This window comes from Lathamus discolor, chromosome 1 (genome assembly GCF_037157495.1).
Source record: "Lathamus discolor isolate bLatDis1 chromosome 1, bLatDis1.hap1, whole genome shotgun sequence".
In the NCBI taxonomy this organism is placed as follows: domain Eukaryota; kingdom Metazoa; phylum Chordata; class Aves; order Psittaciformes; family Psittacidae; genus Lathamus; species Lathamus discolor.
This window is the reverse complement of record NC_088884.1, coordinates 37,537,263-37,560,571: the sequence shown is the minus strand read 5'-3', so window position 1 is coordinate 37,560,571 and position 23,309 is coordinate 37,537,263. Positions and strand designations below refer to the sequence as shown.

Here is a 23,309-nt window from a genome sequence, read left to right as displayed (position 1 = left end):
CGTGGTTGAAGTTGAGCAGCTCCAGCTCAGATGTGGGCTTTTACAGAACCTTTCCCGAGCTGGGATTTTCTAAACCTTTTCTTCACCACAACCCTGGTACTGGCACCGGATCCCTTTGGCACCAGATCCCTTTGGCACCAGATCCCTTTTGTACCGGATCCCTTTGGCACTGGATCCACTTGGCACTGGATCCATTTTGCAGTGCTTGAGACCGTCATCCCATACATGTGTGTGTACGTGCACACACATGGATCTCCATGGAGTGGGTAACGTTATTGCACATTAAAATACCCCTGGGTCTAATGGGGTTTTCTCTTCCAGGGTGTGTCTGCTCAAACAGAATCCCGCTCCTTAGGCTCCGCTGTTCCCAGCCCCACAGGACACCATCGCTGAACCAGTTCATTTGCACTTGGCACATCTGAAGCAATCAGAATATTAAATGTCCTTTTGCCACCTCCTCTTGGTCCATGCTCTGTTGAATCAGAGCCTCTGGAGTTTCTTCTCTGGGGCCTGCCCAGAACCCCCACTGCTTTCCATTCGGCATAGGTTCAGATGTGAGGTGATCAGGTCAAAGGATGAGACTTGACTCAAGAGCTGGGACATTTGGCTTTTTGACTGTTAGCACAAACCTCTTCCTCCAGGTCTGTCCTCCCTGAAACCCACCGGTGGCTCCCTTAGGCCACAGGTCCCCAAATGCTTCTTTAAACTCAAACTGAACCAACCCAGTTGTTTCTGTTAAAGAGCTGCTTACCGCAGGAGGTCTGGGAGGTCGTGGGATGCAGCGGGGCTGGTTGGAGCCTGGGAGCAGGGTGGTGCATCCAGGATCTCCACTGGGAGCAGAGCTCTGGCCGGGAGGACCCCGCTCTGGGGCTCTGCTCTGTGCTGCAGCCTCTCGTTCGGGGATCAGGCCATGGAAGCAGCCACCTCCGCAGCCCCTGTGTCACAGCAGGGTAGAGCTCAAGGCTGGGCCATGGGGATGTGAGGTGAAACCTTCCTGAGCCCTGGAGCAGGAGATCCCTTGGATCTGCTGGTGCAGGTTGGGAAAGGTGCTGCAGGCATGCAATTGGGGGTTGATGCATTGGGATGAGCTGGATTGTGCAGTGCCGCGTGCCCAACGCAATCCCAGCACAAGCTCTTTGGCTGGTTTCGGTGTCCTGAGGGCCCAGTTTCCCTGGAAATCTGCCTGTTGGGAACCAGATGCCAAGCGTCCCAATGGATCCGCTCGGGAGGGGCAGGACCAGCAGCATCAGGCGCTCAGTCGATGCCTTTGCCCAAGCCCAGCCCGTGCGCTGGTGGCCACGGGGGAGATGACTCTATAGCAATAAGCACCAGTGACAGTGGCGGCAGCCGCGGGTGGTACCGGGGCTGCTGTGGGACGGGGAAGGGGCCCCGGGTCCTCCGTGGATCCCGCTCTGGCTTCACGCGGCCTCTCCTCCGAGCTGGGAAGGGCGGGAGATGGAGTTGGTGATGGAGTGCAATGACATGAGGGGGCCTTTACTCTCATGATGCCGACTGCCCTTAACTGCTGAGCCAGGTCCTCGCGAGCTCCGTCCGTGTCTGTGTAAATACGAGGGACAGATTTGAGATTACTGCCTTTCCCCCCTTTATTTTGGGAGTAATTCCAGATGTACTTTTAGTCTCTCTCAACTGTCGGAACTTTTCTATTGTCAATCTGATGCTGGTGGCTTTTGGTTATTTTTGGTTTCGGTTTTTTTGTAAAAAAGAGAAAAAAAAAGAAAAAAAAAAAAAAGGAAAAGGAAAAAGAAGAAGAAAAACCCAAACTCTGCATCTCTGTGTTGTCAGTTTTAGGCTGTAAATTCCAACTATCAATAAAAGCTCAAAACTCACGTGATGGTGGTGGAGTCCTCCATAGAGTCACAGCATCAACCAGGCTGGAAAAGCCCTTTCAGCTGCTCCAGTCCAACCGTTCCCAGCACTGCCAAGGCCACCACTGACCCACGGCACTGAGGCCTCGTCTGCGTGGGGTTTGAACGCTTCCATCCTGCAGGACACGCTCAGCTGTGCCCTGGCTGTGCCACATCCCACCCTCTGCCCGGGCAATGCAATGGCTTCATCCAGTAGCGGGTGCAGGCAGAGCGCGGCAGTGCAGTGAGCCCCATGGGGTGCGGTGCTGGGGCCTCACACCGGGCAAACCCTCACTGCGCACCCTCACACCGGGCAAACCAGCCCAGCTGAGCCTGCCTGGGCACTGGGTAGCACTGGGTTCATCAAACCGGGTTCCGCTGGGGCAGAGCAGCGCTTGGTGGCCCCGGGTGCGGGCAGGACGCGGGTCTCTGTTTGGCACAGCGGGTGCAGGGTGGGCACATCCCAGTGTGGTGCAGCAGCCCCGTGTGACACCGGGGCAGCGGCATCCCCGCACCTCCCCGAGCACCGCGGTGCCAAGGCCCCTCCCGTATTGAGGGGTTCATTAAACCTTAGCTCCCCCTCGCCGCGGCCGGGCCGGGGCTGGCACACGACGCACGGGAGCGTCAGTAACCTGCGGCTGCTCCGGCAAGCGCCGCCGCCGGCGGCTCCAGCCCCTGCGCGCCGTGACTGCAGCGGGGGGTTAAGGGTGTACGAAGGTCGGTGCCCTGAAATAAAACACTGTCCTCCTTGCAAACAGACAGGAACGGGGGGGGGGGGGGGAGGGACCCCTTTGGGCGAGCCAAGCCCCCCTGCAGCGGTCACACCAGTGCGGAGGGGGAGATGCTGCAGGAGCCGCTTGTACCGAGATTCCCGTTTGCACTGACATGGGACACGCAGGAAGGGGGGGGGGGGAGAGGTGGGACCTGCAGCTCCCCCAGGGCAGCCCCGCTCTGCTCAGTGTCCCCCAAAAGCACAAGTACGGGGGGGGGGAGCAGGAAGGGCTCTGCGGTGGCGGGGAGATACGGGGCAGCGCTGAGCGGTGCCAGCCGGGGGGATGACCTGTGCAAAGAGCCCGGCTGGCACCAGCCGGTGCCACGGGGACCGGAGTGACTGTCCCAGCCCCGGTACCGCTGCCGGAGGGGACCCGTGGGCACAGGGACCCCAGGGCCAGCGCTGGTTCCCCCCGTCCAAGCAATGTGACAGAGGTGGCACCTCCCGTGGGGAATGTGCCCCCCCGCCCCATGACAGCAAACCTGACCGTGGCGGTAGGGACTGTGGCCAGCGGGGACAGAGAGCCCCTTTATCACAGCCACGGCCACATCCCCAGCACGCTGCCCAGAGCTTCAGCCACCACCAGCCGTGGGCCGCGGCTCCTGCCCACAGTGCCCAGGGGACACCGGATGGGCAACACAGTCCCTGTGCTCAGTGTGTCACCAACACCAACACCAGCACCTGAGCGGCAGGTCCCTGCGTCCAGCAAGGTGGGTGCTGCACATTGAGACATGGAGAGCAGGGCTGGGCCCCCTGGCTGCTCGGTGGACAGGCAAGCCGTGGGGAGGATGAGGAGGGCAGCTCCTGCCTCCTCCAGCAGTGCAGGGGTGGAGGCTGCAGTGGGGTGCGGGGGGGACACAATAATTACAGGGCTCAAACAGGCCGGGGGGGGGGACAGGGCAGGACCAGCTCCTGCTCATCCCGGCTCGTCCCGGCTCATCCCGGGCCCGCTTCAACGCGACGGGATATCCCACCAGCGCCTCCCAGCGCGGAGCCGCGGCTCCAGCCCCGCGGCCTCCCGAGGCCAGGGCCTCACCCGCAGCCGATCCCAGCCCCGGCTCTGGAGCTGCCGCTGCTCCGCGGGCCCGGACCCTGCGCCCGAACAGGGGCTCCCTCGCTCCGGCGTCCGACAAAGAGCTCTGGATGCGGTCGATCCATTGCTGCGCCCCGGCACGGCCTGGGCACAGGAGTTGTAAACGCGCTCCGTCGTCTTCAGCTGCAAAGGAGGAGGCAGGGGGTGACGGGGGGACGGGGCACCGCAGACCCCAGCCCAGTGACGCTGTGGACCCAACCCGGGCACCCGCAGACCCAGCCCTGGGGCACCGCACACTGCAGCCCAGCCCAGCCCGGCACCACACTCACATCGAAGAAGGCTTTCTCATCCGGCGCCTTGGGTGCCCCCATGGTGGGGGTCCCCGGAGTGATGGACTCCACCTCAGACAGGTCAGTGACTCCTTTGTACTCCAGGTCCATCCAGTTGTAGTACCCCAGCTTCAGGGAAACATCCCGCGTGGTCAGGGCTCATGGGAGGGATGGAAGGAGGGACAGAGGAAGGAGACAGGGATGGATGGATGGAGGGAGGGATTCAGGAACGGATGGGTGGATGGATGGATGGATGGATGGATGGATGGATGGATGGATGGATGGATGGATGGATGGAGAGATAGAGGGGTGGATGGATGGAAGGATAGAGGGATAGAGGGAGGGATGGATGAATGGATGGATGAATGTATGTATATATGTATGTATGGATGGATGGATGGATGAATGGATGGAGGGATAGAGGGGTGGATGGATGGAAGGATAGAGGGATAGAGGAATGGATGGGTGGATGGATGGATGGAGGAATGAGTGGATGGATGGAGGGCTGGCTGGCTGGCTGGATGCAGGGGTGCAGGGATGAAGGGAGAGATGGATGGATGGAGGAACAGATGGATGGATGGATGGGGGGGAGGGAGGGAGTGATGGAGAGAGGGAGAGATGGAGGGAGGGAAGAATGGAAGAAGGAAGGGATGGGTGGATGGATAGAGGGAGGGAGGGATGGAAGGATGGATGGAAAAATGGAATGATGGAAGGACAGAGGGATTGAGGGATAGAAGGATGGAGGGATGGAAGCATGGACAGACCCTGGGCCTCCCTGCCCCTCCATACCTGATGTTTGGTTTTATCCAGGACGAATCAATGAGGCTTCCAGGGTTTCATGAAAGCTCCTTTCTTGTACAGTGACCCCTCGTAGGAGCTGCAGGGATGAGGCAGCACGTTAGGGCAGAAGGGAGAGGAGGGATGAAGAACAGCTCAGTCTGTGGCATCAGTGGGGACAGGAGGTGACCGTGGTCCCACAGAGCATCCCCCACACACACCCTGGGCCCTGCTCCTGCCTGTTCTCGCTCTCGGACGTGTGGAACTGGCTGTAGAGGGTGTTGGTGCTCCTGCGCTCACCCGGCTTCCCTCTGGACGGGGTGGACGTGCTGCTGGTGTCGCAGTCCGGGCTGAGGTTGAGCGTGGAGCCCACGCCGCTCTCCTGCAGGTACACCGCGAGCGAGCGGCGGTGGTGGGACAGCCCTGAGGACATCAGCAGGGAGCTGGGGGTCTGCGGGAGCAGAGGCCATGGCGTGAGGAGGAGGATGCCCGAGCACCAGCACCAGCACCCGCTGCATGGTGCACTCTGGGCACAGCTCCTCCATGGACCTACCCGGCTGCCCTCCTTCCGCACCTTGGTGCACTGGGAAGCTTCCACCTTGTTCCACATGTCCTTCCAGAGTTCTGGAATCTGCCCCAGCTCCATCTCCAGGTTGTGCAGCTCCTGGTGGGGGGTTCAGGCATCAGACCAGGAGGGGCAAGACCCTGGGAACACTGTCAGTGTCCCGGGGCTCGACTAACCCCAGCCCCACCACAGTCCCACTGCGGGGACACCAGTGGTGCTTCCCCAGGGGCTGTGCTCACCTCCAGCAGTTTGGAGACGGCAGTGGGCTCCACGTGGCTCCAGTTGTTGTAGCAGGGCCAGATGACCTTGTGCCTGATCTGTGGGGCTCCAGTGTCCTGTCAACCTGCCTCCTTCACTGGCTCCAGCTGCCCCAGTGCCAGCTCCCAGTCATAGGAGGGGCCTTTGGAAAGCATCTCCCCTGTGTAGTAATCCCACACTTTCAGGCTGGAGATGTTGCTGTACGGCCTCAGCACCTGCGGGAGCACAGGGTGATGCTCAGGGAGGGTAGGACATGGCACTGGCCATGCTGCAGAGACACAGCCTGGAGAAGGCGCCTTAAGGGGAGACCTTAGAGCAGCTCCAGTGCCTAAAGGGGCTCAAAGAGACCTGGAGAGGGGCTTTGGACAAGGGCCTGTAGGGACAGGCCAAGGGGAATGGCTTTAACCTGCCAGAGGGGAGACTGGGATGAGCTCTTAGGCAGAAGCTCTTCCCTGTGAGGGTGCTGAGGCGCTGGCACAGGGTGCCCAGAGAAGCTGTGGCTGCCCCAGCCCTGGCAGTGTTCAAGGCCAGGTTGGACACAGGGGCTTGGAGCAACCTGCTCTGGTGGAAGGTGTCCCTGCCAGTGGCAGGGGTTGGAACTGGATGAGCTTTAAGGCACCTTCCAACCCCAACCAGTCTGGGATGCCATGATTCTGGCATTCTCCTATTTCCCTATAGAAGTCATGCTCATTTGTAAGAGTCTGATATTCCTCTTGAATACAAATCCTATCTAATTGAAAATGAATAAATATTTTCCTCAGTTCTAATGCAATTCATCTGGTGGTTGTTACGGGAGGAAAAGAAAAGGAATGAAAAAAATTAAACGAGCTGAAAAGTGGCCAAAGAGCAGGAAACAGGTGAACAGGAAGAGTCCAGAAAACTCCACATATTTTGCTGTGAAAAGAAGGTCTTAGCAGAGGCAGGGACAAGGTGAGCAGAGTGTGTCATTTAGTGGTGAGAGTTGTCATTTGCAGACGTGGCATGGAGCAAAGCTACAAAGCAACAGCAGCTGTTGCCAAGTACAGAGAGCTTTCAGGCAAATATTTGCTCTTGGCCCCAGGCAGCAGCTACACTTTACCTCTTCCTTCACATTGATGGTTCTATCCATAACCACAGAGAGAGATGCTGCCTGCCCATGGCAGGAAAGTTGGAGCTAGATGATCTTAAGCTCCTTTTCAACCCTAACTATTGGATGATACTATGATTCAATGATGTCTGGAAGAGAATCCTGAGGTACAGCCTGAGGAGCATCAGGCTGTGAGGATTCTGGTTCTCTGTTCCTCCAGTGAGGTGCCTAGGCTGAGACCAGGATTTGTACCTTTGTGGGGCTGAGTGGAACACTCACACCATCTGCAGGAGGCATCTGACCAGTTTCCCTTGGTCCTTACTGCGCTTGTGTTGGCTGGAACAGAGTTAATTTTCTATACAGTAGCTGGTATGGGGCTGTGGTTTAGCTTTGTGCTGTAAACAGTGTTGGTAACGCAGGGGGGGTGTTGTTATCGCTGAGCAGTGCTTGCACAGAGTCAAGGCCTTTTCTGCTCCTCACCACATAAGCCAGCAGGCTGCGGGTGCACAAGGAGTTTGGAGGGAGATACAGTGGGGACAGCTGACCCCAGCTGACCCCAGAAATACTCCATACTCTATGTGTCATGCTCAGCGTATAGAGCTGGGGGAAGAAGGAGGAAGGAGGGGATGTTCAAAGTGATGGTATTTGTCTTCCCAAGTAACCATTACACATGACGGAGCCCTGCTGTCCTGCCTGTGATGGGAAGTAGTGAATGAACACCTTGTTTTGCTTTGCCTTCATGCACAGCTTATGCTTTACCTATTAAACTGTTTTTATCTCAACCCATGGGTTCTCTCCCACATCCCACCAAGAGGGCAAGCAGCTGCGTGGGGCTGAGTTGCTGGTGGGGTTAAACCACGACACCTACACAGGTATATGGAGAGGAAGAGCAGCCTGCAGAGGCACTGGGAGCAGGCATCAGATTTAGACACTGACCAGCCCTGCATAGGAGCACATACCTCTATTGCAGGATTAAGTATCTAAATTGGGAACCCAAGGTTAGATGCTCTGAGGCAGGGATGAATACCAACTTTTTCCAAGCCTGTTACAGCCTCACATGTATTTTCACATCTTAAGAACCTCCTAATTGGAAGGCACATACAAATAAATCTAATGTTAAAGCTGGGGAAATATGACTCACTTTAAAACCTCTGAGGAAGTGAGGACAATGGAGGATGAAAAATGAGTGTGGGGAGGATAAGAAATAAAGAGGAACAACAATGGGTCTAGTGACAAAAGGGCTTTGATTGCTCACCTGGTTCTCAAGCTGCAGGGAATTAAGCAGCACCCATTGCATGGGGCAGTGTTGCTACACAGCAACAGAGAAAAGATGGGAGCAGTGATTGCAAACAATTGCAGCAGTAATGACAGTGGGAGCTTTGTGTTTAGTGTCAAAGTGTTCAAAACTTGTGTAGATGAGGCCCTTAGGGACATGAGTTAGTGGTGGCCTTGGCAGTGCTGGGGTAATGGTTTGACTTGATGATCTTAAAGGTCTTTTCTAACCTGGTTGATTCTATGATTCTATAGGACACTGGCTTGTTTGCCAAAGGAATACCAAGTGCAATGACAGGAGGCAGCAGCAGTGCCAGAGAAGGACCTAATCTGGGGGGCATGTTTTGAGCCTGGTTCACAGGTTATCATAAAACGTCAGTAGCAGTCATGGAGTTAAAACTTGATTCAGGTCCTTTCTTTCAGCAGAAAAATCTTTGATTTAAAAACCCCACCAACTTTACCTTAGAGTACAGGTAAACTTTTCTGATAGTCTGCTGCACACCAATCCTATAACTGATTTTTGATTACTACTTCCATTAATAATACATTGCATCTCCATTAATAATGGTGACTAAAGTAAAGTAGAATAGTATCTTTTCAAAGAAAACAAGGCTAAGACCCAAAGGAGGTTAGTCAGCGAAGTCATATGAATTCCAGGTGTGGACAGAGTAAAGAGCCTATAGAAAATCCCACACCAGGAGAGTAATGTCCTGAAGTTTGTGTGCTATTAATAGCAATACAGAAAACATAAATTATCTGAGGATACAGTAAAAGTGTTTCATGCACAGCACCTATCATGTGGCGTTGGGAATCAGCACAAAGTCCTGGCTAAATGGGAACAAAAAAGCAAAATCATTTTCATCTGTTCTTCAGGCAGACATCAGAGAAACCCTAATGGACTCATGCAGTTCTCTGCTAGCAGAATTCCCAAAGCAGGATAATCAGTCATTTTTCCTTGGCCTGGGTACAAGAACAAGGCCCTGCTCTCCCTGTTATCCTGGAACTACTACACACCTGACCAGAATTAAGCAGCTAAGCAGTCCTTCAGCTTTAAAGGTGCTGAACCCCAGTGGGATCTGAATGCCTTCAGCAGTGTTGAAAATCAGGTCACAAGATCCTGGGGGAATGCCATCATTTTAGGAGAAATAATTTGTGTGAAACTCAGGTAAGGACATGCCTGCCTAGTGTTCTATAAACACTCCCATTTTTTTATCATAGCATCCTAGTAAATAGGTGGAAGTGTCTCTATGTATATATTTACTCATTTGTACACTATAGAATCATAGCATCTCAGGCTGGTTTGTGTTGGAAGGGATCTTAAAGCTCATCCAGTTCCAACCCCTGCCATGGGCAGGGACACCTTCCACCAGAGCAGGGTGCTCCAAGCCCCTGTGTCCAACCTGGCCTTGAACACTGCCAGGGATGGGGCAGCCACAGCTTCTCTGGGGAACTGGGGCAGCCTGTATCTCCTGGAACAACACTGCTTGGTCTTTGGGCCTGTTGGCATCTGGAGGCAGATGAGATTGTTCACTAATTGCCTCATCTGCACAGCTGCTGCTTTCTCAGGAGACTGCCTGAGCCAGGTGTGAAGGAAGAGAGGTCACTGCTCCTGCAAGTGGAGAACAGAAGAAAAAAGCAATGTGAGACATTACGCTGCAAAATGACATTTTCTGGAAGAACTATTTTGAGTAATTGGGGTCTGCAGAGAGGTGTGCGTCTCTCAAACTAAAAACACTTACTATGCGTCTTACCAGCAGCTGGCAAAGGAGAGCTTTGGGGTTCAGCAGAAACACAAACAGAGAGGGACCCACTCCCCCAGATCCATCCCTCTGGTAACTTCAGCAGAAACATCAAAGAACCTCTTTCAGAAGCCTCCTGAGCCCCTCTTTAAAGAAACAAACAAACAGGTTTTCTCCATGAGGCTCCTATGGCAAGGCTATGCCGCACTCTCACTCCTCTAATGGCAGTATCTTTGCTCCTCCATTTCTGGCTCAGATGTGTAACTGTTCAGTGTATACCAGTTTGCTGTAGTGCCCACATAGTTCTCCATCTTACATAGCCTTTTGCCCTCTCAGATTGCAAAACGCCTGCCCCCACAGGCTCCGCAGTCTTTGGATCACCTTTGTGCTCCTTCACTGATCCTCTCCAGCCTGTCCACAGCTTCTCTGCATAGCAGGGACCAAAACTGCACCCAGTATTCCAGGTGTGGCCTGACAGGTGCTGAGTGGGACAATGACATCTTTATGTCTGCTGGTGATGCCCTTGTTGATGCAGCTCAGCATCTTGTCGGGTTTCTTTGTCACAGGAGCACATTGTTCACTCATATTGAGCCCACCAGGACCCCAGGTCCCTTTCCACAGAGGAAGATCCCAGCCTGTGCTGGATTGTGTCCTCCCAGGTGCAAGACCTTACACTTGTCCTTGTTGAACTCCGTATCTTGTTACCCCACTCCTCCAGCCTATGCAGGTCATCCTGCAGGGTGGCTCTCCCTTCCAAAGAGTCCACTTCCCATTCAGTTCAGCATCACTTCATCGGGGTACACTTGACCCCATCGTCCAGATCACTTACAAAGGTGTTAAACAGTGTTGAGCCCAGCATTGATCCCTGGGGACCCCACTGGTGACAGGTCCCAGTTTAAAAAGGATCCTCTTTTCAGGACAGATCCCAGCTTAGCGTCAGTGAAGAGGTTTCAGCACAGTGAAGGAATTAATTTGGTCACAAACGCAAATGCTCAGTGAAATCTAAATGAAGTATAGCAAAAGTCCACATTTTATGGAGTCCCTCCAACATCCCTGAAGATCATAAACCAATTCCACCTTCCTACCCGCCACGTCTCACGGCAGAGAAACGGAGCATCACAACCGAGGCACGGTTCGTACCGCCGTACCCGTCCGCCGGCCGCACTCCCCGTGTCCCCGGTGGAGCTCCGCCCCGCGGCCCGGCCCGGCCCGTTCCGCCGCAGCCCGCCGGCCTAGGGGTCGGTAGCGAGCCGCCCGCTGCCCCGTCCGTCCCGTCCCGTCCCGCAGCCATGGCGGCCGCCGCGCTGTGGCGGCTGAGGCGGGCCTTGACCGCGGCTTTCAGCAGCGCGGCGGCGGCGTCGGGGCCCGGGCGGCCGGAGAAGCTGACGGTGCGGCGGCAGGAGGAGGGTGTCCGGTGAGGCGGCGGCCGGGCCGCAGGGAACAGGCACCGCTGCGGGCCTGTCCCTGAGGCGCTGGGTGCGTGTAGTGCCTTGTTGTAGTAACCGTGCTTGTGCTCGTACAGGAACATCATCCTGAACAACCCGAGCAGAAGAAATGCCCTGTCCCTGTCCATGCTGCAGTCCCTCAGGGAGGACCTGCTGCACGACGTCAAAAGCAAGGACCTCCGAGTTATTATCATCTCAGGTACGGAGACAGCAGAGAAGGGCAGGGCGAGGGGAAGGGCAGGAAGGGGGTAATAGGGAGGTTAAACCAAAATCTCGCACAGAGTTAGTGTTCAAGTGTTCAAGGCCAGGTTGGACAGGTTGGAGCAACCTGCTCTAGTGAAAGGTGTCCCTGCCTGTGGCAGGGGATTGGAACCGAATGAGCTTTAAGGTCCCTTCCAACCCAAACCAGTCTGGGATGCTATGATTCTAGTTACAGAAAATGGGATGGGACTTGTATATTCTTTTCCATACAGCTGGCCAGGAACATTCAGGGGTATGTATCCTAAGGGTGCCTTCACACTTCAGATCTTGCTGTCCTGCTGTTCTTTTATGCACACCCCAGTTTCCACTCTCATGTACTTAATTCCTCATTCTTGAACACGGTATTAACCACTGACTTGTTTTTTTGTTATGCCTTTGTTGACAGTTAATATGTCTAAGAAGAAACACCACAGAAACACTCTTCAAAATGTCAGCATTCAGTCAGGTTTTGCAATGCGTTCACAGTCAATGAGCTTTTTCCTTTTGTAAAAGCAATCAGTAGGTTGAAATAACTGTGTGTAAAAAATACTTTAAACAGAACAAAACCAGGCGCTCAGACTAAAGAAATATCATTCCCAGATACAGGATTTTGTACAGGAATAGGCTGAGCTGGAGTGACACTTGTTGCCTTGTAGTAGGTATAGATGGCAGTAAACAGCTCACATGGTTTCTTCAGTTTGTGTACTCTGTGCCCCAGCTCTAAGCCAGGATCAGCCTCATCATCTTTGCCACTGGTTTGTCAAAACTGCTTTTAAAACCCTCTGAAGAAGGACAGACCAGAACACAACACTGCAGTCACCCGTAACCTGCAGATGGGAACAGTCTCTGAGCCTGTTACAGTTTTCTTCCATCTAGGTATTCTCCTTTAGAGTTCTTAAATATAATGAAACTTGAGCTGTTCTTAAGCCATTGCTTTTTCTTCTGCTATCTAAGATAATTTTCCCCTGCCTCTGTTCCACATATGTTAGAGAAATAGGTTTATTAATTTAGGATGCTGCTGTTTTGTGTATCTAGAGAAAAACGCAGTGCGTTAGTGCACACAAACATGAGAATGTAAGTAGTCTGAGTTCACTGGGATGAGTTTAGATATATATATTCAACATTTCAAACAGCAGTTACAAATTGTGTGAAACACTTCCTATTCTTCTTCAGGAGTACAAAAGTCTGGGAGTTTGCAAGCGCAATGTGTGGCTGTTTCTGGATACACAGTGTCACAATAATCTGATTCATAAGAAACAAGTGCAGAGGTTGTGTTTGCATAATTGTAGCTGGAAATGTCACATCCATACAGATATCTGAGGAGTTCTGAAGGATTCAGAAGCATCAAATTGTTTTATTCTTATGGCAGATACCTTCATGCCAAAGGAAAGCTGTTGTAAAGGGTGTTTTACCTTAGCTGCTACTGGAGGCAAGCAAATTCAAAGCGCAGGTCCACGGGAACCTGCTCTTCTGCTGCACAAACCCTGATGTGCTTTTTGGGGTTGCCTACATGACAGTTTTACAGTAGAGGAAGCAATGCCCCAACAACCCTTCTGGTTCTCCTCCAGCAGAACAAACTTTTCTCCTTTTTTCGCTGTGGCCTTGAGCGCTGTGACACAAAAATCTTGATGCTTATTTAGCAGAAGTTAATCATTAATGATGGGTACAATAAATAGGGACTAACGGTATTTGTGTGAGAGCAGAGCACTCTGTCCTTGCTCCAGCTGACTTGTTTACATTGTCCCAGGGGGCTGTTCAGAACAGTATCCTTACAAGAAGCTGGACTCATTCTATTATTAACAGAATTAACTTGGAAGGGAAGTAAAACCAGGCTTTAAAAAGTGCTTATGGGTGTTCCTGTGTTTAAATGTTGCAATTTAAAGTTGTTACAAAACCCAGAAGGCAGTATTTTGGAACTTTCTGTGGAACTCCTTCCCCAGGCTCCTTTTTGGCCCTGGATACCTCCTTGACATACCTCCCCCTGGGACAGTGATACTCCTCTACCCCTGGTTTCTTGATTTTTCTGGTGTCCTGGTTTCTTGATTAAACCAGACTGACTTTTCCTGCAATTCTTTGCAGCTGAAGGACCTGTATTTTGTTCCGGCCATGATTTAAAGGAACTTTCAAGTGAAGATGATGTGAAGCATCATTCCCAAGTATTTGAAATGTGTGCAGAGGTAAGCAGTTCTTAAGTGCCACCCTTTTGCCTGGTATCAAAAGCAAACAATGGTACTGGTTCAAGGAAGGACAGCATTGCTTATCTGCTACCTAAAGCACAGATGGTTGCTCCAGATTCCTTGCTTTTTGCTGCTCTGCCATTTTAATATGTAATCCTGGTGAAATTATGAGAATTCCCTGGAGAAATCCAGAGATTAAAAGGGCTAGAATGCCAGAGTGCATGTCTCCTAAAATAGATACAGGCATGACGTGTTCCTCTGTTCAGCCAGTGTTCCTTGCAGCCTAGTGTTTGGGCAATGTCTTTCCTAGAAATCTGGGGATAACCACTTTCAAATTACTTGTGATCAAGTGTTATTTCCCAGCACCTAGCTACTAACCCTGGCAGCAATGCCTGGGTTCCATCTTGGTATGCTAGTCACAGAGGTAAGTGCCAGTATGAATGAATTACAGGTTAGTCCCTTCATCAGGAGGGAGCCAAGGTCTGATAGTTCAGCAGCCAATAGTTTAACATCAATTTTGCAGTTGCAGGGCAGAATACCAGCATGTTGTCAGTGCAAAACTGAACCATGCAGCTTCCTGGTCACAGAAAAGGAAAGATAAGGCAGAAAGGAAAGATAAGGCACACTCCGTACAGTGTGCATGAAGAGCTGGTAAATTGCTCACTTTAAGGACTAAAAGGATTTAAATTCTCCTGTGTGTATATAAAGCACTATGGCTGTATTCAGTATTAATGAGTACTAGAGCAAGCTTTGATAAAGAAAAATAGAAAAACGTCAGAATGTCAGATTTAAAGTTAAAACCAAGCCTAGCTATCTCCATGAGAATGGAGCTCTACTGTATAGTCAGTTTAGTACAACAATTTCAGATTAGTAGTATTGAGAGCATGAAATTCAGAGATTGGGAGATACTCAAAACCCAACTGGACACAGTCCTGGACAACCCGCTCTACTTGAGTCTGCTTGAGTAGAGGGCTCAAACTCGATGATCTTAAGAGGTCACTGCCAACCTAAATGGTTCTGTGAAATTGGCAAAGCAAGTTCGGGAAGAAATTAAATGTAAGAGGTGAAATGGCATTTGAAGTGACCCCTTTTCTGATGTTCATGGTAGGGGTGAGTGCTTTAAACTCTCTACCTGAGTATCCTAAAGGGATTTAAGTTACTCATAAATCACAACTCACTATTATCACTGTGGAGGAAGAAAGCCTTACTGTTAAATAATATTGGCACTTTACAGGCAACAGAAATAGAGAAATTAATTGATGCTCTAGTACAGTAGAACAATTGACTTTTGCTTTTGTGGTGGTCAGAAGAGAAAGAAAGGTATTTCTGAGGGCTTCCAAAATGGGATTGTGTTTTCCTGGATTTCAGTACTTCAGTGGAATGGATCCTACCCAAATGACATGCCTGCAGTATTGTGGACTAAGGGGTCCAGAGCACTGGACTGGTTTTCGGAAACCTCAGCTTCTACATCTCCTCTATAATGGTTAATCTTAAGCAGATCATTTCAGCTGCTCCTCCTCTGTTTCCCCATGCACACAGCAGTGTTTGCCATACTATATAATGCAGTATCTGAGAACTAAGAACTTGCCACATACAAGCTGAGAACAGTTGAGAATATCACATGTCCAGAAGCTTTTCAAATACACAGTCAGAAGTACCAGGTTGGGGGGGGTTCAGAGAAGGTATTGACTTTGAGTTTTTGCAGCCACAAGAGCACTCTGTACTTGTTTGTCTGCACATATGCACATACTCTTCTGTTGTCTGCTTCTCAAGATCCACTGAAACTAAACAAAGGTAGAAGAACAGAGACAAAGACTGATCAAATTCAGAACCAAATGTAGGTAATTTTACCTAAGCAACATGGAATTTGCTGGTTTTATCTTCACCTACTGGAGATACTGAAGTAGCAAATAAATATTTGTTATCTTGCTACATTGTGCTAACATGAGAGTATTTTATTTTAATCCAGATAATGACTGTAATAATTTAAGTAGCATTTTCAGTCTTCAGGCATTAAAATTAGGTGAGTTTGTTGATTCCCACTTGTCCTGGGTTCAGCAGTAGCAGTAATTCTTCTCCTTCTTAGTAGCTGGTGCAACACTGTGTTTTTGATTTTTTGGCCTGGGAACAGTGCTGATAACGCCGATGTTTTCAGTTGCTGCTCGAATGTTTGGTCTGGCCAAGGATTTTCTGAGCTTCATGCTCTGCTGGGGAGGAGGGGAGGCTGGGAGGAAGCAGAGACAGGACACCTGACCCAAACTGACCAAAGAAGTATTCCATACCACAGCATGTCATGCCCAGGATGTAATGGGGAGTTACCCGGAAGGGCTAGGACTGCAGGGTTAGACGAGGTATCTGTCGGTGCTCAGCTGGGGGAGTGGGGCGAGTTATCAGTCGGCTGGTGTTGAGGTGTTGTATTCTCTTCACTTGTTATTTCCTTTATCATTATTATTATTGGTGGTAGCAGCAGTGGTTTGTGTTATACCTTAGTTACTAAACTGTTCTTATCTCAACCCATGGGAGTTGCATTCTTTTTGATTCTCCTCTCCATCCCTCCAGGAGTAGAGGGAGGGAAAGAAGGGGGGGAGTGAGTGGACGAGCTGTGTGGTTTATGGCTGACTTTGTTTAAACCACGACACTACTGTATGAAAGGGGAATCAGAGTTAGAAAAGTTAAGACAAATTCATCTTCCTTAAATTCAGCAATCTGAAATTGGATGTCCGACCCTCAAGAATTATCTAAGAGAAAGAATGAGGCTTTTTTTCCCTTCTTATGTCTAAATGCAAGCAGGAAAAATTGTTTGCTGTCAGGTCTCTTCCTGGGTTGAAGAGTAAGCCTAGAAAGATAATCCAGTGACGGTGTTTGGGTGAGACCAACCCAGGCTCGAGATCATGCAGAAACCAACAAGAGGCTGGTTTAATTTCTTGTGACGAAGCCAGTTTTCCATTATAGGGCAAATGAAGGTGGGGATGGTGTGTCTGTGATTCACAATTTCCCACAGCCAGGAACACTGACCTGTGGTGCAGAGGTACCCAAGCTCCATGCAGATCTGATAACAAGTGTTTCTGCCTCTGATTCTTGGGTTTACCATTTCCACTGGAGTTAGCAGGACCAGCTCATGCTACATAAACCCAGCAGATACTGGTACATCATTGGTCTAAAATTGCACACATCGGTTGTGTTTTAGAACAGCTACCATTTGAATTTCCAGGACTAACTGACCACTTTCTTTTGCGCATACAGGTTATGACTTTAATCCAAAAACTTCCAGTACCAGTGATTGCCAAAGTGAATGGGTTGGCTACAGCAGCAGGCTGCCAGCTGGTGGCCAGCTGTGACATCGCAGTGGCAAGTGAGAAATCTCAGTTTGCTACTCCTGGGGTGAACATTGGACTCTTCTGCTCCACACCAGCTGTGGCCTTGGGCAGATCTCTTCCAAGAAAGGTAGGCTTCCTTCCCAGATACTCTGTAATTTTGCAAGTAGGTTCCAGTGCTAGGAGGTTTAGTTCACAGAATCCTAGAATGATTTGGGTTGGAAGAGACTTTAAAGCTTATCCAGTTCCAGTCCCCTGCCACGGGCAGGGACACCTTCCACCAGAGCAGGTTGCTCCAAGCCCCGCCCAGCCCAGGCTTGAACACTGCCAGGGATGGGGCAGCCACAGCTTCTCTGGGCACCCTGTGCCAGCGCCTCAGCACCCTCACAGGGAAGAATTTCTTCCAGATATCTAATTTAAATCTCTCCTCTGTCAGGTTAAAGCTATTCCCCCTTGTCCTGTCACTACATGACCTTGTAAAAGCCCCTCTTCAGCTTTCTTGTCAACCCCTTCTATGTATTGGAAGCTGCTCTAAGTTCTTTCTGGAGCCTTTTCTTCTCCAGGCTGAACACGCTCAGCTCTCTCAGCCTGTCTCCACTCTGCAAGGACATCTCCACAGGAGATGTTCCATTGCCTGGACTTTATTTTGATATAGCACAACATTGAAAATACTTTGTTGCAAAAGACATCTTTGTCTGGGACTGGGAAAAATCATAAAGGGATGAACTCTGCTTAGGGAAAGCAGCTTCCTGTTGCGATTCCAGCCAGCATGAGCTAGTCCCAGCAGCACAGCAGCTCAGCCATCCATTTCCTTTGCAACACACAGCTCTGTGTTTTCGCCAGTGATGTTCTCCCCTGATGAGGAAACCCCTGCAAGTTCAGGATATCAAACCCACCGAGGTATCAACTCTTGCCAGGCAGTGACATTTCACTGCCAGCAGGAGCTGACTGGGTGTAGATCAAGATGCTTTAAATAGCATCTAAAACCTTCCCATACTTTCTTCCTGCTTTATTTCCTACTGATTGTGACTACAGATTTCTCACTGCATAAACAACAGTATGATGATCTGTAAAGCTTCTGTAACTGAGAAAAGGCATTTCCAGTTCTAATGCTGTTGGATTCATGAGGACAGACTCTCCAAGCCCAGCAGGGCTCTGCTGAGATGCAGTGACTTAACTGCCGAACTTCAGTTGCTGGATAACAGCTTCAACCTTATACCTCCCATCCATGAGGCTGTCCTGTTCACATATAGTCAGTCTGTGGGGTTTTGTTCCAAGTCTGCTACAGTGAACTGTCATAACTGTTCCTGAATTGGTATTTCTGGGGTTTATTGTTACCTTTTTAAAACATGTGGGATATACTTTTCTCTGTGCCACTTTTCAAAGGAGCAAGAACATTCCCCACAGTTCTCAGGATGACTGATTTTACCTTACAGAATCATAGAATCATAGAACAGTTAGGGTTGGGAAGGACCTTAAGATCATCTAGTTCCAACCCCCCTGCCATGAGCAGGGACACCTTGCACTAAACCATGTATCAAATGAATGTGTAAATACCAGAGCAAAGATACCAACAAGGATCATCAGCTCTTACAGTTCAGGGCATTGGGTAATTACATCAAGAGTCATGACAAAACATTGTTAGTGATATACAAGATGCTGGAAGCAGCAGGAAACTGAAATAGTTAATGGCTTTAAGAAGGACACATTTAAAACCAGCCCTAACAAACTTAAAACTAAGTCTGGTATTTTCAAACCCTACACATTCACTTAATAAATCTTCTTATTATATGCCCAGCTTAAAATGCTGAGTTCAGTCATTTCAGTTTGTGAACCGTCCACATCTCTCAGTTCCTACTGCAATTACAGGCTTTTGAAAAGAAACCCAGAGGTGTCAGCCTAGGACAGTGGGAATCAGTGGGCAGGTTTGAAATAAGCCAGCTTTACACCCAGTCCTCTTTGCTGAAACCTCTCGACGTTTCCTCGGCAGCTTAAAGAAGCTAAAAGATTTAAATCTTAAGTTTATCGAAAGAGTAACTTGTACTTGAAGGAGGAGGCTGAAGCTGCCCAAACAAACCAAAGCGATAAGGCAGTTGAACTGATGTAATACAATGTTTTGTCTTGTTCAGGTGGCATTAGAGATGCTTTTCACAGGTGAACCTCTTTCTGCCCAGGAAGCATTAATGCACGGGCTTGTCAGCAAGGTGGTACCAGAAGACAAGCTGGAAGAAGAGACCATGAAGATCTCTCACAAGATATGTGAAAGCAGCAAATCTGTCCTGGCCCTGGGGAAAGCCACCTTTTACAGACAGATGGCCCAGGACCTTGATACTGCTTATAAACTGACTACTCAGGTCATGGTAGACAATTTGACTTTGAGAGATGGGCAGGAAGGGATTGAAGCCTTTATTCAGAAACGTAAGCCTGTCTGGTCACACTCTCAGGATGAGAAGAAATGAATCTTGTTTCTGTGCTAACCTTAGGTGTGCTTTATGATTCTTCACGCAGTTGCCTTTGGGAACTCCATTTTTGTTCTTACTGAAAGTGAAATGCCTCTTCTTACATATGCCAAAGACACAATAAATTTATTCTAAGTATATAATAAATGTTAGGAAAAATCAAACACAATGGTTTTTTTCAGCAACGAATTTAATCTATGGTTTTAGAAGGAACTTCGTGCTGCAAAAATCAGTTTAGCATGTCCCAGGTTACTCAGAGAATCACAGGAACTGGGAGAGAGCCCACATCACCCTGTTCAGTACCTGTCTCCATCATTCTGGAAGAGAATTGCCATTTACTGTTATTAATAGAGAATTAAATGGCTTGGACACATTCCAGATAAGATGGTAGTACATATCATGATGGATTCCAGTGCTGTTTAGATGTTACAGACAGAAGCCTGTAACAGTAGCCCATTGCTCCCTACAGATATATCTGCTTATGAACTGCAGTATCACTAGTTTGTCTCCCTCAGCAAATCCTGGTTTTTCACGATCATCTCAGTCACTTATCCCAACTTTGGAGAATTTGCCATCAACTCCAGTGAGGCTGAGCATGGTTTAGGAGTGTTTAGCTTCACAAAGGGCACACTGTGAAAGCCACTGCCTGTCAGCTTCAGCAGAGATTCTCACCTTGGCAGGGTTTTGACCCAGCTGTCATTTACAGGCTGTAAGTCTTCAGTTTACCACAGAATCTCAGATGTGTTAGTTGGAAAATCCATCCATGTGCTCAGAGCTAGGATTTTACTAACACTGGAGGAGCTCCGCCACGGATTTATGTTCTTGACAACAGGGATTCAGCTGCTCCTCTGGGTAACCTGTTGCAGTGCTGTGCAACCCTCCTGATGAAATATTTTTTCTTAATGCCCAGTCTGAGCCTCAAAGCAGCATTTTTTTTTTGCCACTACCCCCTGGTATATGGTGGCAGTGTGTTCCCCCCACCCAACCTGACCTTTATTTCCTGTATCCCTGCTCAAGTGATAACCAGTAGTGGTGTTCATAACAGATGTGTCTGGTTATGATGATTGCATCTGGCTCAAAGTGGATTTGGGGAAACAGGTAACACCACGATGGCCAAGGGTTAATCTGAGCAATGCACCCAACTGACTGCAGTGTTGGTAAATGTCCAACTCAAGCCAAATCTGGAAAAAACTAACTCCTGTAGTCAGCATGTGAATGTGACTATGAGTGAATTATCCTACTCCACAGACAGTGAATGGCACAGGTCCTGTGGAGCTCTTCTGCATGGCAGTGGGCTGCGTGCCAGGATCTCCCCTCGAGCAGGGACAGCTCAAGGTCCCTCCTTGAAGTTCAGAGAATCCTCATCACATTGGGTACTAAATAATTGAATTGGGAATAAGAGCACTGAAAATCTGAAGTATCACTTACCTGAGTGATATAAAGGATTAATTGCACATTTGTAATGCTTTAGTCATAAACTGTGGACCAAGTCTGGATCCAGCTGCAGTTAGACTCCCCTCTGAGAAGGAGATTAGGAAGCAAGGGGATCCTTTCTGAACCTCATGACTCAACAGGGGGGGGCTCCCTAACTGTTCTCTGTGCAATAAATAATCAAGTGTACCTTGCCATGAAATCTTGTTAAACCACTGTTGCATTTACTATCAAATGTTGTTCAATTGCCGGTTTGTGTCAATAAAATACATTGCTGCTTCTCTGTGATGAGTGAAGTGCCTCACTCCATCCACAACATACATTATCTGACATCACTGAGAAACTTCAGCTCCATTATCTCTGTAATTCTCTTCATGAAGTCATAAGCTACAGTTAGACCAGACTTGGACTCTCCTGTGCCAGACTGAACACATGGAGCTTCCTCCACTTTCCTTGTAGGTCATGTTCTCTAGGTAACCAGCTTGGTAACTCTCCAGTGGACCAGTTCCAGCTTCTCCACATTCCTTTTGTACTGTTTGTACCAAAACTGGACTGTATTCCAAATAATGGCTTTACCAGTGCTGAGCAGAGGAGAACAAAGTATTTCTTCCATCTGCTGGCCACTTTCAGCCAGTCTAAACTGCTCAGTACTCATCATTTGTGATGAGAGTGCACTGTCGGTTCATGTTCAGTTGGGCATTCACCTGCTGTAAGCCTGGTTTCAGCAGGACTGCTGCTCTGCCAGTTACCTCCCAGCCTGTACTGGTCCTTGGGGTTGTTCCTTCCCGGGATCAGCAGCTTGCATTTCCCCTTAGATTATGGTTCTTGTGGATTGAAGTCAGACCACTCAGTACATCAGCCATTCCCGCAGTTTCACATCATCTGCAAATAAGCTGAGGATGTATTATTGATGATGATCCTGAATGATAGGAGCCTCAGTATCAACCCATGGTAATCAACATGGGATGGCCTCTCAGCATTTATTCTGAAGTTCCACATAGCCAGATTATGAAGGGTCATCCATTTCATATTTAAATAGGCATTTAAGAAAGGTGAAGCATACTATGGATGGGCCCTTTTCCCTTTGTTGACAGTCAAAGTAGCCTAAAGTGCTTAGCTCAGACTTAGTGTCTAAAGTTAGATCAGATAAATCTTACCAACAGCTACTAAAATTCCAAATGTGGAAGTAGCATGAATCAAAAAGGATTTTGTTTAAGGTATGTTTGCTCCTGCATCCTTGGTTCCCTGTCTGTATGAGTGTTAGTTCACTCCTCAGTCCTCCTCTGGAGTGGCAGATACTCAGTAAAGTCCTGGGACAGTTCTCTCCCTTTCCGGTTAGATCTAAGGAAGAAGTTCTTTACTGTGAGGGTGGTGAGGCACTGGAACAGGCCGTCCAAAGAAGTAGTAAATGCTCCATCCCTGGCAGTGTTCAAGGCCAGGTTGGACAGGGCTTGGCCAACATGGTCTAGTGCGAAGTGTCCCTGCCCGTAGCAGGGGTTGGAACTGGATGATCTTAAGGACCTTTCCAACCCAAACCATTCTATAATTCTATGATTCTCCGGGGATCCATTACTCCTGATCTGTTATGGATAAGTCCACATCAGCTTTGGCTTACTTAGCCCTTCATGGTGCCCTGATAGTCTCCCCATAGGCCTTGCCTAATGCTGCTGAGCATCCTCAGGAGTGCTAAAACCCACCCTCCTGCAGGCCTGCCTGTTACTGCAGGTACCTTGAACTGAAAAACTGCTGCAATGCAAAGTTACCATTTTTGTCTTTGGGTCTTTGGACAATGATGGTGCTATATGGAAGCAGAGGAAGCCCAGGCCCAGTGCTGTGCACTGCATTTGTTGGAGGTCTACTTCAGAACAATCTGAGCATGAAGCCACCTTGCAAAGGTTGTTGATGGCAGTGCCAGCCTTGTGTGTTGTCCCCGTTATGAGAGGTGGTCTCATGGTTCCGGCAATATGCTTCTGACGCAGTAGCCATGGGATGCACTCTAGGAGGTGCACTGCTGGGCTCAAGGCATTTAATGACACTTTGCTTCCCGAGCAGTGGAATGAAATTGTTATTCCTTATATTGGAACAAGACCTGGACAGGGTGGAGTAAAAATCAGCCTCTCTTCTTTCTAATTGCCCTACACAGTTTCATTCAAACTAGTGATATAAATACTCTTATCATTTATGCATATACAACCCATCAAAGCAAAAAAGCAAGCCTCTTTCCATCTGTGATGGAAATGAAAAAGGATGAAAAGAGCAAAAGTCAGTTCTGCTGCTATGTTTGAGGAATGGAAACTTAAACTTGAATTCACCCTCAAACATAGTTTGTTTTTATAGGAATGTGAAAAATGTGGATCATTTGGAATAATTGTTTAAAAAATACAAACTTTTATTGTTACCTCTAGGAAAGATGGGGAAGTTTTATATAAACTCACATAGTCTTTGTAGGTTAGAAACTATTAGGAGCACTTAAGAGATAGAAGGGATAAACGTGGAGCTCAATAACCTTCGTCATGTCCTTTTTTAATGCAGCAAGATGCTGCACTTAGCCTCTGTTCCCACATGCT

At 49.2% G+C, this 23,309-nt stretch overlaps 1 protein-coding gene and 1 pseudogene across 1 annotated transcript; one reads left to right on the top strand and one right to left on the bottom strand.

Annotated features, from left to right (window-relative positions):
* Positions 1–1,254: 1,254 nt before the first annotated feature.
* Positions 1,255–6,707, bottom strand: LOC136005975 (myotubularin-related protein 5-like; annotated as a pseudogene).
* A 4,212-nt stretch (positions 6,708–10,919) lies between these two features.
* ECHDC3 (enoyl-CoA hydratase domain containing 3) lies at positions 10,920–21,025 on the top strand. Its single transcript, XM_065668129.1, has 5 exons — positions 10,920–11,090; positions 11,199–11,320; positions 13,441–13,538; positions 16,782–16,982; positions 18,982–21,025. Exons 1-5 carry the CDS (start codon positions 10,966–10,968, stop codon positions 19,309–19,311), a joined length of 876 nt encoding a protein of 291 aa, XP_065524201.1. The 5' UTR covers positions 10,920–10,965; the 3' UTR covers positions 19,312–21,025.
* Positions 21,026–23,309: the final 2,284 nt, after the last annotated feature.

Excerpts from the sequence above, each read along its gene's own strand:
- ECHDC3 (XM_065668129.1), top strand. The coding sequence starts at position 10,966 with ATGGCGGCCGCCGCGCTGTGGCGGCTGAGGCGGGCCTTGACCGCGGCT. Across the intron at positions 13,539-16,781 it reads TATTTGAAATGTGTGCAGAG|GTTATGACTTTAATCCAAAA; the intron begins GTAAGCAGTTCT and ends TTGCGCATACAG. Across the intron at positions 16,983-18,981 it reads GCAGATCTCTTCCAAGAAAG|GTGGCATTAGAGATGCTTTT; the intron begins GTAGGCTTCCTT and ends TGTCTTGTTCAG.